General features: G+C 37.2%; 5 protein-coding genes across 6 annotated transcripts; 1 reads left to right on the forward strand and 4 right to left on the reverse strand.

Annotated features, from left to right (window-relative positions):
* On the forward strand, window positions 1246-5477 carry LOC104717760 (putative respiratory burst oxidase homolog protein G). Its single transcript, XM_010435387.2, has 11 exons — window positions 1246-1828; window positions 1913-2069; window positions 2185-2233; window positions 2464-2577; window positions 2673-3104; window positions 3358-3750; window positions 3826-4037; window positions 4136-4238; window positions 4330-4382; window positions 4569-5086; window positions 5203-5477. Exons 1-11 carry the CDS (start codon window positions 1414-1416, stop codon window positions 5310-5312), a joined length of 2556 nt encoding a protein of 851 aa, XP_010433689.1. The 5' UTR covers window positions 1246-1413; the 3' UTR covers window positions 5313-5477.
* LOC104717761 (magnesium protoporphyrin IX methyltransferase, chloroplastic) lies at window positions 5620-7411 on the reverse strand. The gene is made up of 3 exons (XM_010435390.2): window positions 6803-7411; window positions 6281-6688; window positions 5620-5941 (listed from the first exon to the last, which is right to left on the reverse strand). The coding sequence occupies exons 1-2, from the start codon at window positions 7355-7357 to the stop codon at window positions 6305-6307; spliced, it is 939 nt and encodes a 312-aa protein (XP_010433692.1). The 5' UTR covers window positions 7358-7411; the 3' UTR covers window positions 5620-5941; window positions 6281-6304.
* Window positions 7643-11729, reverse strand: LOC104717762 (coiled-coil domain-containing protein SCD2-like). Of its 2 annotated transcripts, none has more exons than XM_019231237.1 (16): window positions 10832-11729; window positions 10646-10715; window positions 10519-10560; window positions 10369-10431; window positions 10224-10273; window positions 10116-10143; window positions 9899-9973; window positions 9660-9770; window positions 9506-9566; window positions 9058-9171; window positions 8842-8960; window positions 8661-8730; window positions 8530-8571; window positions 8349-8389; window positions 8125-8251; window positions 7643-8041 (listed from the first exon to the last, which is right to left on the reverse strand). In XM_019231237.1, the coding sequence occupies exons 1-16, from the start codon at window positions 11638-11640 to the stop codon at window positions 7914-7916; spliced, it is 1950 nt and encodes a 649-aa protein (XP_019086782.1). In that variant the 5' UTR covers window positions 11641-11729; the 3' UTR covers window positions 7643-7913. The 2 variants fall into 2 exon arrangements, with proteins under 2 accessions (XP_019086782.1, XP_010433693.1); XM_010435391.2 differs by having other exon boundaries at window positions 10646-10721; window positions 10832-11728.
* LOC104717763 (acyl carrier protein 4, chloroplastic-like) lies at window positions 13415-14575 on the reverse strand. The gene is made up of 4 exons (XM_010435392.2): window positions 14440-14575; window positions 14182-14274; window positions 13974-14096; window positions 13415-13793 (listed from the first exon to the last, which is right to left on the reverse strand). Exons 1-4 carry the CDS (start codon window positions 14497-14499, stop codon window positions 13662-13664), a joined length of 408 nt encoding a protein of 135 aa, XP_010433694.1. The 5' UTR covers window positions 14500-14575; the 3' UTR covers window positions 13415-13661.
* On the reverse strand, window positions 14933-16212 carry LOC104717764 (CASP-like protein 1F1). Its single transcript, XM_010435393.2, has 3 exons — window positions 15902-16212; window positions 15398-15512; window positions 14933-15226 (listed from the first exon to the last, which is right to left on the reverse strand). Exons 1-3 carry the CDS (start codon window positions 16081-16083, stop codon window positions 15011-15013), a joined length of 513 nt encoding a protein of 170 aa, XP_010433695.1. The 5' UTR covers window positions 16084-16212; the 3' UTR covers window positions 14933-15010.

The following is a 16931-nucleotide window of genomic DNA, read 5'->3' on the forward strand; positions in this document are numbered from 1 at the left end:
TTTAACTCATTAATCCAAAAAGTTAAGATTATGATCTTGTGCATTTTCGAGGTAGACTACATCTTCCATTGTGCTCAACACAGCAACAATATTGTTGTAGAGTTCCCTTTGACTCTTTCAAAACAGATTTCGACGAATGAAACTGGTGTTTATCGGGTAAATCGATAAACCGTCAAATTAAAGCCAAGAATACTTGGATGATTTTTACTAAATTTTATAGTTCCAAAATCAATGATATCGATGACTTGCTCACCCCCGGATTAGTCCAGTTCTAAATCTATTATTAAAAAAAGAAAGATAATGGTAGACATGAAATTCTTTTAATTATAAATGTGTATGAGTGTTTTATTGTGGAGCACCTGCATTGACAAAGGAACGAAAACATCTAGCTTTGGAATTCACACACAAGACGAGAACAAAATTTTCCTTCCATAAAGAGAACTTTTAAAAAATGAAAGATATACGCACAATGCTGATAAAGCGCATGATGGGATACACAATCAAACAATTGTGGAGTATGTTTGTTTGTGTTTATAAAATTGAATTTGTGGTGTTTTGTTTTTTAAAAAACAAACTCTAAAATAAAAGGTGTGTTCTGATGATGATTATTTGAGTATATATTTTTAAAAATCTTATTCCATATCCAAAAACCAAGTTTAACATAAGTTTATATTGTATACTATATATCATCTTGAAAAACAATTATGTTTACAATGTTACCGTGGGAGACTTGAACTATGTAAAACAAAAATGTTAATGTAACATGGTATGGATTTTGGAAACAATTAGTTCAAGATCAGGAAAAGTAGAAAAGTAAAAAAATCCCTTTCGAGAATTAGTTAGACGTTGGTCTTTTAATTTATATTTTGACGTTGGTGTTTTCGGAATTAGAGCTTTTGATGTTGATAGATGAATGATTAACGAACGATGTATAAAAATTGACAATCATGTTGTATTTTTTTTTTTTAATCGGTAATGAGATTTTGTGGTATTCGGTCTTCAATTAATCAACCAATGAAAAGTTACAACAAAAATGCAAATACAAAATCGTGGGCCTAAGTAAGTGTATACACGTTTCACGTTTGTCTCAATTTGTTTACATTATGTTGGAATATATTATGTGCGTCTGTTCTGTTGATTGTCTTACGAGCCTCGCCTCTTATAATATAAAAAATGACTTGGCGAATATTTTTGGTCGTCTCATCATCTTACAACCCAAAGACTCAGAGATCTAAAAAGAAGAATTTTTTTTTTTAGGATTACACACTTAAAAGTTAAAGTTTGCTTCTAAATCGTCCCTCCTTTTACTTACAGAGCATTGACTTGAGATGCAAGAAACACATTATTCCGTTTAATCGTCTTTTTTTTTTCTTTTTTCTTCTTTTGCTCCCGTTTGGTTTTCACGTTGAAACAATGGAGAGAGTGAGCTTTGAATTACCGGACTATCATCACTCAGACAGAGAGGCTGAGAAGAGCAGCGATGTAGTTCCGTTGACCAACGAAAACCTGGAGATGGAAAACCTTAGAAACACGGCGGTGGATGAAGAATCGAGCGTGAAGGAAGATACGGAGCTGATGACGCAGAAACGAAACGGTCGGGTGAAACTTACTAACAAGCTCAAACGCTTGAAATCATCTGTCTTTGGAGAAAGCAAGCCAACTGGCTTGGACCGTTCAAAGTCAACGGCTGGTCGGGCTTTGAAAGGGCTCAAGTTCATCAGTAAGACCGACGGTGACGCTGGCTGGAGTGCCGTGGAGAAGCGGTTTCTTAAGATCACGGCCACCACTGGTGGATTGCTACTTCGGTCAAAATTTGGTGAATGCATAGGTAAAAATATTAATCACTAGGGTCTGAATTATATTTAAGTTTGGAAAGGATTTGGATCTAAATAGGGATATTAACATATCGCAGGGATGAACTCAAAGGACTTTGCTTTGGTATTGTTCGATGCATTAGCTAGAAGACAGGGTGTGACAGGGGATGTGATTGATATGGACCACTTGAAGGAATTTTGGGAACAAATAAGTGACCAAAATTTTGATTCCAGGCTTATGACATTTTTTGACATGTGATTTTTTCAATCATTATAATGAGTTTTGTTCTTTTCGTTTCATTTATCTGGTTTCTATACAAGTTATGGTGATGAATGTAAAGTTTGAGCCAAAGGGTTTGTGAAACTGCAGGATGGATAAAAACGCCAATGGTAGACTGACGGAAGACGAAGTTAGAGAGGTAACAGTTTTTAAGACTAATTATGAGGACTTGATTGTTTTTCACACATTGATGATATCTGATCATTTTGCTAAATCCTGTAAGTTCATTGGAAAAAAAAACAAAATTTACATGAACCCAAACGCATACAAAAAAAGTCAACATCTTGATATTTGTCTTTGAGAAATACCTGATAGGTGAGATTAAATTTGTTGATCCTCTGTTGTGTATTCTTTTTTGTGTGTTGGCAGATCATCAACCTTAGTTCATCTGCCAACCATCTGTCATCTATCCAGAAAAAGACTGATGAATATGCAGCAATGATCATGGAAGAGCTTGACCCTGATCATATGGGGTACATCATGGTAAACTTTGATGATGATGATCTGAAAACCAATATTTGTCTTTCCAATATATGTAATTTCTATATGTAATTAACTTTGTGGTGACATTAAAACAGGTGGACAGTCTTAAGAGATTGCTTCTACAAGCGGAAACACAATCTGTAAGCACAATTAGTGAAGACAAAAAGGAACTGAGCGACATGTTAAGTGAGAGTCTCAAGCCTACGCGTGACCCTAATCCGTTGAGGAGATGGTATCGTCGACTTAGATTTTTCATACTGGATGGCTGGCAAAGAATGTGGGTGATCGCGCTATGGCTCACCATTATGGCCATCCTCTTCACGTACAAGTATATCCAGTACAAGAATCGAGCTGTGTATGAGGTGTTGGGGCATTGTGTGTGCTTGGCCAAAGGTGCAGCAGAGACGCTGAAGCTAAACATGGCCTTGATTTTGTTACCTGTATGCAGAAACACTATCACGTGGCTTAGAAATAAGACTAGGTTTGGTGTTTTTGTCCCTTTTGATGACAACATCAATTTTCATAAGGTAAAACCACACAAATTTCTAGTTATATTTTTAACATTTACGCTGGTTTAGTGATTGAGGAATCGCCATATCGCTCTGAGGATGTGACCAAATCTCGTCTATAGTACTTTTATGCTGGCAAATACAGACGTTTTAAATGCTAACAAAAAACATAGTTTATACACATTCTTCGCAATATTATGTTAACCTAGCTAGATATACAAGAAAACATTTTATCATTTATATAGTAGTAACTTGACGCCTAAACAAACAGGTTATAGCGGTGGGAATTACGGTAGGAGTAGTCATACACGCCGTGGCCCATTTGGCTTGCGATTTTCCACGGCTAATCGCGGCAACTCCCGAAGAATACATGCCTCTCGGAAAGTTCTTCGGGGAGGAGCAACCGAAGAGATACATGCATTATGTGAAGTCAACAGAAGGAATAACAGGACTCGTAATGGTTCTCTTGATGGTTATTGCTTTTACACTGGCTCTGCCTTGGTTTAGGCGGGGGAAGCTAGAAAAAAGGCTTCCTGGGCCACTTAAGAAAATCGCGAGCTTCAATGCCTTCTGGTACACTCACCATTTGTTCGTTGTAGTCTACATTCTCCTTGTCCTTCACGGATACTACTTGTACCTCAGTAAGGAATGGTACAAGAAAACGGTGAGTATACTTCAGTGTTAAACATTTCCAAAATCGTTGAAAAAACGTTACTAACTTGGGGTTTTTTGTTTATAGACGTGGATGTACTTGGCAGTACCAGTAGCTCTCTATGCATGCGAGAGATTAATACGAGCATTCAGGTCCAGCATCAGGACAGTAAAAGTTCTTAGGGTAGCGGCTTATCCTGGAAAAGTATTGACTTTGCAAATGTCAAAGCCTAAAAATTTCAAATACATGAGCGGTCAATACATGTTTGTAAACTGTCCAGCAGTCTCACCGTTTGAGTGGTACGCAAAGAACACACTCTTAATTATGAGTCAACAACTCTAAACCCATTTCAAAATATTTGGATGTGGATTTTATTAATTTATACATATCTCTACAGGCATCCATTTTCAATAACTTCTACACCACAAGAGGACTTTCTGAGCGTTCATATAAAATCACTAGGAGATTGGACAGAGGCTATCCAAGGAGTCTTCTCCGAGGTCCTATATATACACTTTTAAAATCTCTCAAACTTATATACCTTTATCAGTATTGGAGTCGGGGAAAGATAGTTTTGTGTGTATGTCTCAGGTGTCTAAGCCATCTCCGGTCGGAGACACATTGCATGGTGCAAATAGTCCCGGGTAAGTATATTCTTCATATATTATTATATTTTAAGACTAGTCTTAAAATCTAGTATACACTTTACATCTAGTATATATAACTCACCATAAAAGACATGTGTGTGTATACCTAAGAAAATTAATCTACCTAGCTAAGAAAATCTAACGTTGTAAATTTTGAAATGGCAATGACCCCTTCTTCCACAGTTTCCCCAAAATCATGCTTGATGGTCCGTACGGCGCACCAGCTCAAGACTACAAGAAGTACGAGGTGGTTTTGCTGATCGGCCTTGGCATTGGAGCCACCCCGATGATCAGCATTATCAAGGATATTATCAACAATACGGAGACCAAAGAACAGCTCAGCCGAATGGAGAAGGGATCGCAACAGGAGCCACACGTTAAGAAAGAAACTTTCAAAACGCAAAGGGCTTACTTCTACTGGGTAACAAAGGAGGAGGGCACGTTTGATTGGTTCAAAAACATCATGAACGAAATCGCGGAACGGGACAAAAGCAAAGTCATAGAACTACACAATCATTGCACTAGTGTTTACGAAGAAGGAGACGTTCGTTCCGCGCTCATAAGGATGCTTCAGTCTCTAAACTATGCCAAGAATGGTTTAGACATTGTTGCTGGGACAAGGGTCATGTCCCATTTCGCCAGACCTAACTGGAAAAACGTCTACAAACAGATAGCTATGGATCACCCTGGCGCTAATGTTGGTAAGCTCTCATTCTCCCTGATTATATCAACTAGTAAGCGTATGGTTTGGTTGTTGTAATCTAATTAATGACTATAAAGAAAGGATATAAACTGAGAATGAATACATAACGTGCAGGAGTGTTCTATTGTGGAGCACCGGTATTGACAAAGGAATTAAGGCATCTAGCGTTGGAATTCACACACAAGACAAATACAAGATTCTCCTTCCACAAAGAGAACTTCTAAAGACAATGAAGCAATTCTACCCACAATGCTGATAGAGTATAAACGATGGCCAAGAAATTAATGAAAATTGTGGAGAGTTAGTGTGTCATATTTGTGTGTTTGAGGATTGAATTTTGGTTTTTCTTTTTGTGATGATTATGTGAAATGTATGTTTTATGCGCTTTTTGTTTTTGTTTCATTATCTAATATTCAAAACCATGTTCAATATCCTTAATTTTTTTTTTTTTTTGAATTTCACTTTTCACAGGAATGTGTAGAAACGTATAAACCGCACAACAAAAAGCTAGCTAGTCGCTGTGGATAATCCTTTGGAGAACAACTTTTCTCAAAACAAAAATAGAGAAATACAGTACAACTATTCATCGCAGATGCTGTCGTTACATATTAAACAACATTTAACATTTGGCCAAATCAATATTTTGGGGGTCTGCAGAAGTGCAAGTTTGTACAAACAGTCCTAATAGTGTAGGAAGAGTTTATGAGAATCTCTTGGGCGAGTTGTAGGGGATATATTGCATGTCTTCCACGAAAATCCTTCTCGGAATGTGCTATACAATTACGATCTACTGAAGAAGCCCCAAAAGTAAAGCTATCCATCCTCACATCACATGTATTGTCAGATTGGAATTCTGCATCCAAAAGAAAGATATGGAAAATCATAAATTCAAATAAACTCGAGAGGTCGAAAAAAGTTGAAATTCACACCAAGAGGAAGGGATCCATAGATATAGGAGAAGAGGAGAGTAAGAAAAACAGACTTTACTCGCCACTCTTCCTGATAACTATCAATTCTTGAAAGCAACTTAACCTATTCTTGATCCCAAGATCTAGTATAATTATAAATACAATGATCTTGGACATTGGGTGAATACATGCATTCAATTACAACTCTCAGTTCATTATCAGTGACACCATATACTGTTCCATAGAATGAATGATAAATATGAATAGTTTTTCCAAAAACTGACCTAGTCTTTTTTTTTCAAATGGGTCTACATTGGAACAGCTTCAATAAGCCTAGAGAAGTAGAACTGAGTAGTAGTGAGTCCTCTCTTGCTGATTTTCCAGCCGACCTTACGCAAAGCTCTTTCCACATCCGCCTCAGAGTGTAGATAAGCTCTTGTGGCCTTTGATGGCCCTGGGAAAAGCTCTCCAATTCTCTTCAAAATATCATAGTAAAAAGTCTTTGGAGCAAAACTAAGAATCACTCTCTTCTCTGCTAAAGAAGCAAGGTGCGCAATCATTCCATCAGCTTTGTTCTGCGGATAATGTATCAGCACGTCGAGGCATACAACTGTATCATACTTCCCACTTAAGCTCTCTAAATCATTCACTTCAAATCTCGGTATATTCCCTGGTGGTAGTTGTGACTTTGCCTATGCATATTCAAAAACCAACCACAATGATTCAGAATTCGAAAACTAGCAACTCACCTATACTATAGCACCAGGCAGAGAAACTTAGTTCAGGATTGAAATTGGGATTTTTACCTTCATCTCAGCTTCGGCAACCATAGCAGCAGAGATATCGGAAGCAGAGACGATAGCTCCTTCCTTAGCTAAAGGAATCGAGAGCAAACCGGTTCCGCAACCGGCGTCGCAAACCGTAACACCGGCTAAAGATCTATCTTCCGTAAGCATAAGCATCGTGTTCTCCACCGTCTTAGCGTGGCCGAGTCGGATATCCTTCTGAACACGATTCACTTCATCAGTATCGCCGTATATCTTCCTCCACCTCTCGAACCCGGTGCTATTGAAATACTCCCTCACGACCTCCTTGTCGCCTCCTCCAACTTCCTCCGCCTGCAATTTCCGCCTCCTCTCCGGATCCGTCAAGGAAACCATCGCCGCGAGTGCTGCTACGGATCCGCCTCCTAGTACGGCGATTGTTGTGCTGTCTACGCCGGCTAGGTCGGTGACGGATGCCGCGACGACGGTGGCGGCTCTGCTCCGGGGAGTTACATTGAACTTAGTTGCGTTGGGGAATCTGGGAAGAAACTGAGCGACTGAGGAAGACGGTGACAACAAGGACGGAGTAAACGGCATTATCGAAGTTTAAGGGGAAAGCGGAAGCCACAACGAAGTGAGTTTGGCGCCGTTACAGTGATGAAGAACTGGGTTAACGTTATCCTGGATAAGAAGATAGGGAAGGAGACGATCCACGTTTCGATTTCCATGGGTCCCACTTTAATGCGTCACACTACAAACTTTACTTATTTTAACGCCTCTGACCTTTTATTTACATGAACTTTCGTGTTTTGCCCCTAAGTTTACGAAAAATCGAATTTTCACCCATCTTTTTATCAGGACTGCTCTGTTACCGGATGTAGATTTTTGTTTTCAAAAAACTTGTATTGGGTAAAGTAATGAAGAGTATATATTATACAAGTAACAACATGGAAGTCAAAAATATCCACAACAATAGGAACACAGTTTGAAAGCAAAAGCATGTACATACATTGAAGTCTTCTTCTGTGTTTCTAACCTTTTGTGGAAAAGAAAATAGTGATTTTGGTGATTTTGATTACCTTTGTTTGTTTGTGTGTGTGTCGTGAATGTAGGAAATTGGACGCAAAAAAGAGATTAGAGGGGTGGTCACTGGTCACTCATCATAGTAGTCAGAAACGGAATGAGAAGGAAGATAGGCGGAGTCAATGAGTTCCTTACGTGATGTCTCCCATAACTGTTGTTCTATTCCAAGCTTCCTTAGCTCCCTCATTCCCCTTTCCACTGCCATACAAACACACACAAAAAATCAGAGTCTTAGCTTTAATCAACCCATTGATTTAACTTTCAGTGTAATAGTAATATACCATCAACTGCATCATGTGAAGATGGCTGTTGGCCGAGACGATTGATCCAGAACTGAAGACGCTCTTCTGCTATATCACTTTCCACTCCGTGGATTTTAGCTCTTTTCCAAAAATACAGCAGCCATGCCTAGAACATGTATATGTGTGTTTTGAGTCAATGTATTATGTATATGATCCTTAATAAGTAAAAGCCTCTCCCGGTAAAAGATGTTAATGCTAGTTACCTCTTTAAAGAGAATATCCTGTTGCTCTTCTTCGCTCAACTCTGCATTCAAAATTCAGAAGAACTATTCATCAATAATCCCTTCTTGTAACAACACAAACCAGTTGGATTAAGAGGCTTGTTAAATTTATATGATACTTTGTTTAGATTGTCACGAAAACAGTTTTAAGGATGTGACTAACCAAATGCTTCGGAGAACTTAGATTCCCCTTGCACCCTGGAATCTGGATATTAAAATGATATGAGTGTCTGTTATATAACATTTACATGATCAGTATTTATAAGTGGCCAATCAGTTTTAGATATCTTTTACCACTGACGGTTTGTCGGACCACACTTGTTTGTCTATACCGGGCAAGTGCAAGCATTAAAGCATCCTCGACCTATGATGTGCAGGAAATGATATGACAATATGTATGAGATATTTACTTGTTCTGGGCAACAGATTCTACTAATAAACATCAAATTCAGATTAGAAAAATGTGGGCATAAACCTTCAAGGATGCTATCTCTCGCAAACCCGCTTCAACAGCAAGCATACTCTCTATGTTTCCTTCTCCATTGACATCACTGAAATTACTGACGACTTTGCTCCAAGTGCGATCGCTACCACCTGTTAGATGATGTTATTGCCTTTTACTTTTGAATCTTTAGATAAAGATGCTTAGTTTTTTTTTGGGAAATATTGGGAGGACTATTGAGGATCAGACCTGTTTGCCATGAGTCTTCAGGCTTTTGGGCAGCGGAGAGGACAACTTCAAAGGGAAGAGGAGCTGACGCTGACCAATGTTCATATCTTGATGTGGATATATCATCGCATATTCCTAAATGTGATCCAATGAGGTGCATAAGTAAATATTTCCAAAAGAGAAATGCAAGTAATGTTATTGATCAACTCCCACTACTTAAGTCTACCGTGAGATAATTAATCAGCTAGTTGGGACCTTATAGTTGAATATTACAACCTAGTGGACAAGTACACAGCGAATGGGAAACACATTGTAATCATATCAGGACCAGTTTGTGAAATCTTCAAAACCCTTTGCACTCTTGGCACCAAAATGAGAAGAACAGGTTACATTATATTATAAATCATTGCAGGTCAAGACCCAACAAAGAATGGAACGGTTGCATCTTTAGGAGAGAGGGGTTTCTTACCATGTTGAATAGCTAGTTCCCAGTAGCGAGCAAGCCAGCATCTCTTTAGAACAACTTCCTCCTACAAGGTTGGTCAATATTGTAGTTGATCAAACAAAGAAGGCGTGGTAAACCGTCAAATGTACAAAATTCTAGTTTAGTTTGTGAACAAAACCATTTCTTCTTGAGTCAAAATGGTTCTATGTATCATTGTCCGAAGAGACTTTGTTTCAGCTTCAGCCTCATGGAGCTGTTCTGTAGCCTTCTCTGCTTCATCTTTTAAGCTCTGATCATAACACAACACATAAGAGATGATTGTTTCCTTGTCAAGGTGAAAAGTTTATATAACAGAGTCCAGAGCACACTATACTGTTTAGTACCAGTTTGAATAGACTAAAAACCAGAGAATAGTACCTGAAATTCTGAACTAAGGGCATCAGTTTCCTTACTTCTTCCATCTCTTTTTTGTTCAGCAGCCCTTAATGCTGCCTGCAATAGTTTATTATGTTATCCCTTTCAATATATGTGCTGTCAAAGCAAACTCCCAGACAAACTAGCGGAAGAATAAAGGACATGTATATTGCAAAGAACAGATGAAACAACATCCATTAAAATTATGAATGCTACAGACCTCTCTTTGACGCAATGCTGCTTCTTTCCTGGAGGAATCAGCATAAATTTTTTGAATTCCCAATTCTGTAAATGAAGGCTATAAATAACAAAGACAAGAAAACCAAACCTCTTCAAGAGCTTGACATCAAAGTTAGCTCCTTCACCTAGAGAAGCAACCTGTTGTAAGTCATACCAAGCTTAAAAATAACCATCAACATTGTAGATAAGCATCCATTTCTACAAAAGAAAACTATACAAGATATCATAAACACCTGTTTCTCGAGCTCTTTGGCCCTTGCTTCTGCTGCTTCGCGTCTTTCTTCAGCGCGCTGAAGCTGCATTTGTAACTCAAGAAACATACATATCATGTAGCAAACACACACAAAAGAACTAAATTAGAAATAGAGAAAGGTCACACTGACCTTATCCAGTATATTATCGTTTTCTTCTTGAAGCATATCTAACTGCAATGATAACGAGTTTGGTTTCAAATGAGAGATCAAAACATTTAACCAAAACTAGTTTTCCAGTATACTGTGAACCACCTACTTCATCACGCAAGGCTGAAGCTTCTCGATCATCTTCGGTATTCTGTGATAAAATATCTGCAGGACGAAACCTAAAACTAATCGTTCGAGTCCCAGTAATTTCGTCAAACACAAGATATGCAAAAAGAAGCTGAGACTTTACAAAACAAATTTGTAGATATATATAAAACTCCAATTTTTTTTTTACCTTTTCTTATACTTTAACTGAGCTTCCGATTGTTTTGCTGGTACATCAAATTGAACATTTAGTTTCTCGTCTCCGTTCTGCTCAAATTCCTCCAACGGATTCCGACGGGAATACGCCGGAACTCTAACCCTGAGTGCACCCTTACCATTCTTTTCAGTAGTGATCTCCACTGGATTCCGAGGCACTTCAGCTTTAATTTTATCGCCGTCGAGTTCATCGTCAAATTTAGGCGGCGGAAGTACGACAGGTTTCACCGCCGGAGCTATTATTTTTCCGCTGACCGGACCCTTAATCTCTACTGGATTACGGGGAACATCAGATGTAATCTCATCATCTTCTGATTCATCGTCAAATTTAGGCGGCGTAAGTAAGACCGGTTTCTTCGCCGGAGCTTCTTTCCGATCCCTAGCGTTCTTTTTAGGAATTATCACTCGATTCCGGGGACCATCGGGTAGAATTTCGTCACCGTCGGATTCATCGTCAAATTTAGGCGGAGGAAGAATGACCGGTTTCTTCGCCGGAGCGTTTTTCCCGTTGACCGAACCTTTACCAATACGCTTATTATCATCTCGTCTTCGAGACTGAGTCAGAGGCGGAAGATGTACCTGGTACAGATCTTCGCCTCCGTCGTCATCGTCGTCGTAATCATAATCATAGTCGCGCCTCTCCATAACCTTCGCGAGCAGCTCAGCGGCGTTTTGTTTCCGGAGCGTGCTTTTGCCTGAGATTCCTCCTCCACCGCTGTTCAGCCGATGCGACGGAGACATCGCGGGTGAAGAAGAAGCGGAGCTGCCTGGTCTCCTAGCCATCTCTCTAAAGAAGACGGAGTCAACAAGGTGGGAAAGACTTTTTTTTGGATTGAGCTGGAGTCTGGAGAGGAAGAAGAAAGAAGAAGAAGGGAGCAGAGAGATACGCGTGGACCGAATGGTGGCGGGAGAGGAAGTCGAGAGAACGTGGGACCCATTTTTTAATATTTTTTTCTTCACAACTAAACCCATTTCTGCCGCAATTAGTTAATTTTGAAATACAATTACTATATATATATATATATATATATATATATTTTTTTTTTTTTTTGCCCAAATCTATTATATTTAATCAAGGAAAAACTTATTGCGGTAGAGATTATGTTGATTTTGGTAGGTTTGTGAAAGTCAGTAGACCATGTACAAATTCTACAAACATTTTGGGTTTGAATGGTACGGCCAAATTTATCTGCGGTTTAAACCGCTGCATTTTTAAGGCAAACTATAGACCGCTGCAGACCAACTCTATTTATATGCAAAAGCGATCTGCTGCGGTCTTGTCTCTACTTTATTTGGATTGCATCACTATAGACTACATTTGCTGAATGATAAATAAAAAACGGTTCAGTTTGTAGACAAATTTATCCGTCCCTACTACTGCAACCACTTCACACCCTTTATGTTTTTCCAAAAAGTTTCTAATTTCTCAATGCTCTCTTTCATTTATATTTTGTACATTGAATTGATTTGCAATTACGTTGTCGTGAACTCTGCTTTTAATTCACTATATTTAATAATTTTTGTTTTATTTTTTATATTAATTTAACAATATTTTCATGTAAGTCTCACCAGAGCGGTTAGCACAAATGGTTGAATTCATGACATATGGTCCTCTATACTACTTATACCACGAGACAAAAATACATTTTATAAATAAAAACCGAATTCTCCTTATATTTTAAAGGGCCATAATCTGATTCTTTATCAGCCTGGTCTACCGGCCGGTTCTCAACTTCAATATTGCAAATCAATGAAATCACGTTAGCTCTACAATCCATAGTTTTACGGCCACTCCATAATTCGTAGTTTCACGGAAGACACTAAAATGTCGTTTTTATTCGTTAATTTTTTTTTACACTTTAGTTTATAGTAAAACGGGACGAAAACCACATATATATATATATATATATATATTGGTTTTGGTCATTATAAGATACATGATTGTATTAATCGTCTACAATATCTACAAAAGTGTTTCAAAAATCTTACATCCGCTGAAAGATCAATGCCACTACTATAATATATGTAATTGCATCGACCATGATGAAGATAATGCAGCTTATGAAGGGTTGGTTGGCTTGTTCAACAAGAAATTTTAAAACCTGAATTTTTGTTGTCATTTTATAATTTCACTCATAAAAAATTTTATATATATATATATATATATTTCACTAAAGGAATATATTGATTGATAGGTATTAAAATATTAATATAGATATCTCCAAAACTTTGGAGTAGTTTGGTACATATAGTACAATTTAACATTAGATTTATAAAATAGATTCATAATAAAACAAACATATTTCTATTATTTGTACTTAATTACTCCAAATTTTTTTAAATAATGGCAAATATATTCGAGATAATATTACAAGAAAGTCAAACTAAATTCATGTATAGTTTTAGCCTTTTAGGGTAGTGTTTTAAGATATATCCCACACACTTTATTTGAGAAGACACTAGATATCTATTAATTTACACGATACTACTAAAGTCGAAAACTAATTATCTCCCTTTTTAATCTTTGAGTTAACAAAACGATGTCACAATAGAATGGTAGCTAGTGATACAAAATACATTTATATATTCGCCATAATAGACCAATCACCACAAAGAATCAATCTCAACGTATCAAAGTTGTCTCATCATCAATATCCAATCTTAGCTTCCAAAAGAAAAAAAATAACAAACGGTCTAATATACCAAAATAAAATGCTCTGAGACCCAGAATAGGTCAGATTAAAAAGATAGCCGGTTCGATGTACCGTGGTTTTTTTTTGTTAAACCGGAAGAGTTCAAGAAGTTTAGGCCGCAGGTTTCTTCTGAACAAGGTCCTCAATCAAATCTGCCGCCTCTTGGATCGTCGTAATGTTTTGAGCATCAGATTCCTCGACACTTATGTTGAACTTTTCCTCCAACGCCATCACTATTTCCACCTACATCCATATTCATCCACATAATACTAATGATTCATATACTTTTGCATTGAAATAAGTAGTACGTAACCACATTTTAAAACAGAATGGCTAAACACATCACATTATTATGAAAACAGAGGAAATATTAACATGGCATAAATATGAAAGAGAGGGAGAGAGAGAGAGCATATAACATACGGTGTCGAGAGAATCGGCACCAAGAGCAGTGAACTTGGATTCGGCAGTGAGAGGAGTGTCCGCTGTCAAAGCCAATTGCTCCTTTACAATGTCACTCACTTTCTGCACCGTCTCTGCTTTCGCCTATATCCTCACACACACGTTACAATATCAACTTATTGCATTTCTCATATGATATAAGTTTTAGCTTGCAAATCTTTATACTTACTGCACAACTGATTTGAAGACGAAGGCTCTTTGAAGTTGAAGACGTGAAACGACCAAAGGTCACAGACTGAAAACTTGAGCCTTTCTTTAACACCTAATGATCACATGATGGCTTTTAAATATAACTAGTAACAAAAAAACTTAAAGCGAATTCTCAAGATGTGGATGGTTAATGAACTATAATTGAGTAAAGCGTTTGAGGTTTCGAAGTGATAAAAATAAACACACAGTAAAATGTCCCGAAGTTTTGTAGAGTCACCTGAGAGATTCTGGTGGACGGAGCTTTGAAGCTTAGAGACGTGGTTGATAAGGAAGCCATTGAAGGAGATGAAAAAAGAGTAGAAATGGATTCGCTTTAGTTGGATAAGGTGTAATGAGAATAAGAGAGATACGTAGATACGGCGTCGTTATACGATACGCAAGCGCAAGGGTTTTAGTTTTGTGGCGGAGGTTTGTTCTCGGGGATTCCAGGCCTATCTTCGGCACATGTTACTGTGGGTCCCATACTTGCTTAGTGGACTTACGACAGGCCCAATCCTAAACGCAAGTGTTGCTTCAGGGGCCCATCTTGGTTCTTTTTGCATTTTTACTAAAATTATTATATAGTCATGTAACATTCTCATTTGGCGATCCATCATCCCATAGGGGTTACCGGATTAGTTTTCATATCTCAAGGATAAATACATACAATGCATCATACAAATTTCATATCTTTAGTATCAAATCAAATTTTCATTGAATGAAATCCAAGTATATAACAAAGATACTGAGTTATCTTGCAGTAAAATTAAAGGAATTGTATGAAGTATAAAATGTTAAAAAAAAAAAAATCAGTAATTACGAGCAGCGGAGGCAGTTATGACCGTAAGAAGGAACAAGAGTACAAAAGAGGCGAATGACAAAGCCAGTGAGATAGTGACACGATTGCAATAATGGTGCACATAATGACAGATGGGAAGCCAGCCGGCCTCTTTGTTACCGTACTTCCCGATGTAACCTTCCGCGAAGGCCGCAGAGAAAGCCGATATCGCTGTTATCGTCGTAAGCTGTACACATCAAAATATATGATCAAACCCATCCCAAAACGTTCATATATAAAAAAATTTGTCAAGACTCGAGAGACGAAATCGAAATAAAGAGTCTTCACGTATATAAATGAACATATATATTTCATATTTCAAAATAATGTAGATTAAAAAGCACGTAAAGCAAATTACCAGATCAAAGAAGAAGAGTGCAAAAACAAGTCCTCGTCTGCGGACTGCTAAACAAGCCCATACAAGTGTAAAGAATGTCGCGCCGCAGATAGCTATCTGTGCGTACACCAAATACCTGTCAAACATCAGAATCATACACATTTTCAGATCGATCATCATCACTAGTCACTAGATCTCTTAATTTATTATAAGTCTCTTTATAATATATAAGAAAGCGTATGTAGTATATAATATACGAAGAAAGTAAAGAGTCTTGTCTTGTATCTTCTAATGCTGATCGATCACACGGTTTAAGGATGTCCTTGTTTTAGTTTCACGTGGTAAACTAAATATAAGACGTGAGGGATGTTTCTCATTTGAATTTGTTCATCATTCAACCCTTTTCACCGTATTTGTATGATTTGATTTTTCTTCGCAGTTTTCAACGTGAAGGATGAAATTTCATGCAGGTGAATAGCTGGTGATAGGAAAAAAAGAGAGAGAATGAATCAAAAATATATGTACCTAAAGGCAGAGGAGTAGCTGTATTTAGCCTCAAAAGCAATGCCATAAACAGAGGCGACTTCACGGTTAGTGATCATGACCAACAACGAGGCCATTGCAGCTCCAAAGGCTAACACTCTCATCGACACTTGAACACCAAGATTCATTAACGGCGTTCTTCTTCCTTCATTGTCTGCCATCATTTTTGTATTTCGAATTCAAGATTTATTTTCCTTAAATAATTGTTACAGACAAAAAAAGAACGAATGATAAGACAAAGATATTGTTGTTGTTGTTGTGTAAGATCTCCCACGAAGACAAGAGAAAGAGAAGAGAAGTGTGCTGGAAAAGAAGAGATAGACAGAGGAAGAGATTTTATAGGACGTTAATTTGTGGGTGAGATCGCAAAACAAGATATATTTGTAGGACGTTTGATGATCGAATCCTCTGCCTAAACAGATGGATACTTTCTGTTTGAATACTTTAATTTTGGTAACAAATCTTAGTATATACACGTCATTTTTTCTATTTTCTTAATTTAATTTATGTTTATATACAGAATTATGTATAGTGACAAAGATCAGATTATATATAGACTTTGGTTTCAATGTTAAGTTATACTCTAAACGATTATTCTGTGTATTCAACTTGACATTTTAAATAATTTGTGTAAAATTTACAAATCATATGTTATTCAATCATGAATTTTAAAAAATATATTAAAATTCATTGTTATTGAACTGATGATTTAAAAATCTACTTTAAAATCCACTGTTATTCAAAACAGTTTGGATTTGGATTTTAATGACTTTTAGGGATTCTAGAGGATTTGAGAGGATTTGTTCAGTTAAAAATACAGAAATCTAAATCTTATGGTTTTATGTGAAATTTGAAAGAATATTATAGAAAATGATCATATCAACTTCTCTAGAATCTATCAAAATTCCAAATTTTATAAATCTCATAAAATTCTTTAAAATCATAGTTTCAATACACCCTAGTCTTTTTTAGTTTTGCTAATTTAGTTTTGACATTTTAAGAAACTTCGGGG

Source organism: Camelina sativa, chromosome 10 (genome assembly GCF_000633955.1).
Source record: "Camelina sativa cultivar DH55 chromosome 10, Cs, whole genome shotgun sequence".
NCBI lineage: Eukaryota > Viridiplantae > Streptophyta > Magnoliopsida > Brassicales > Brassicaceae > Camelina > Camelina sativa.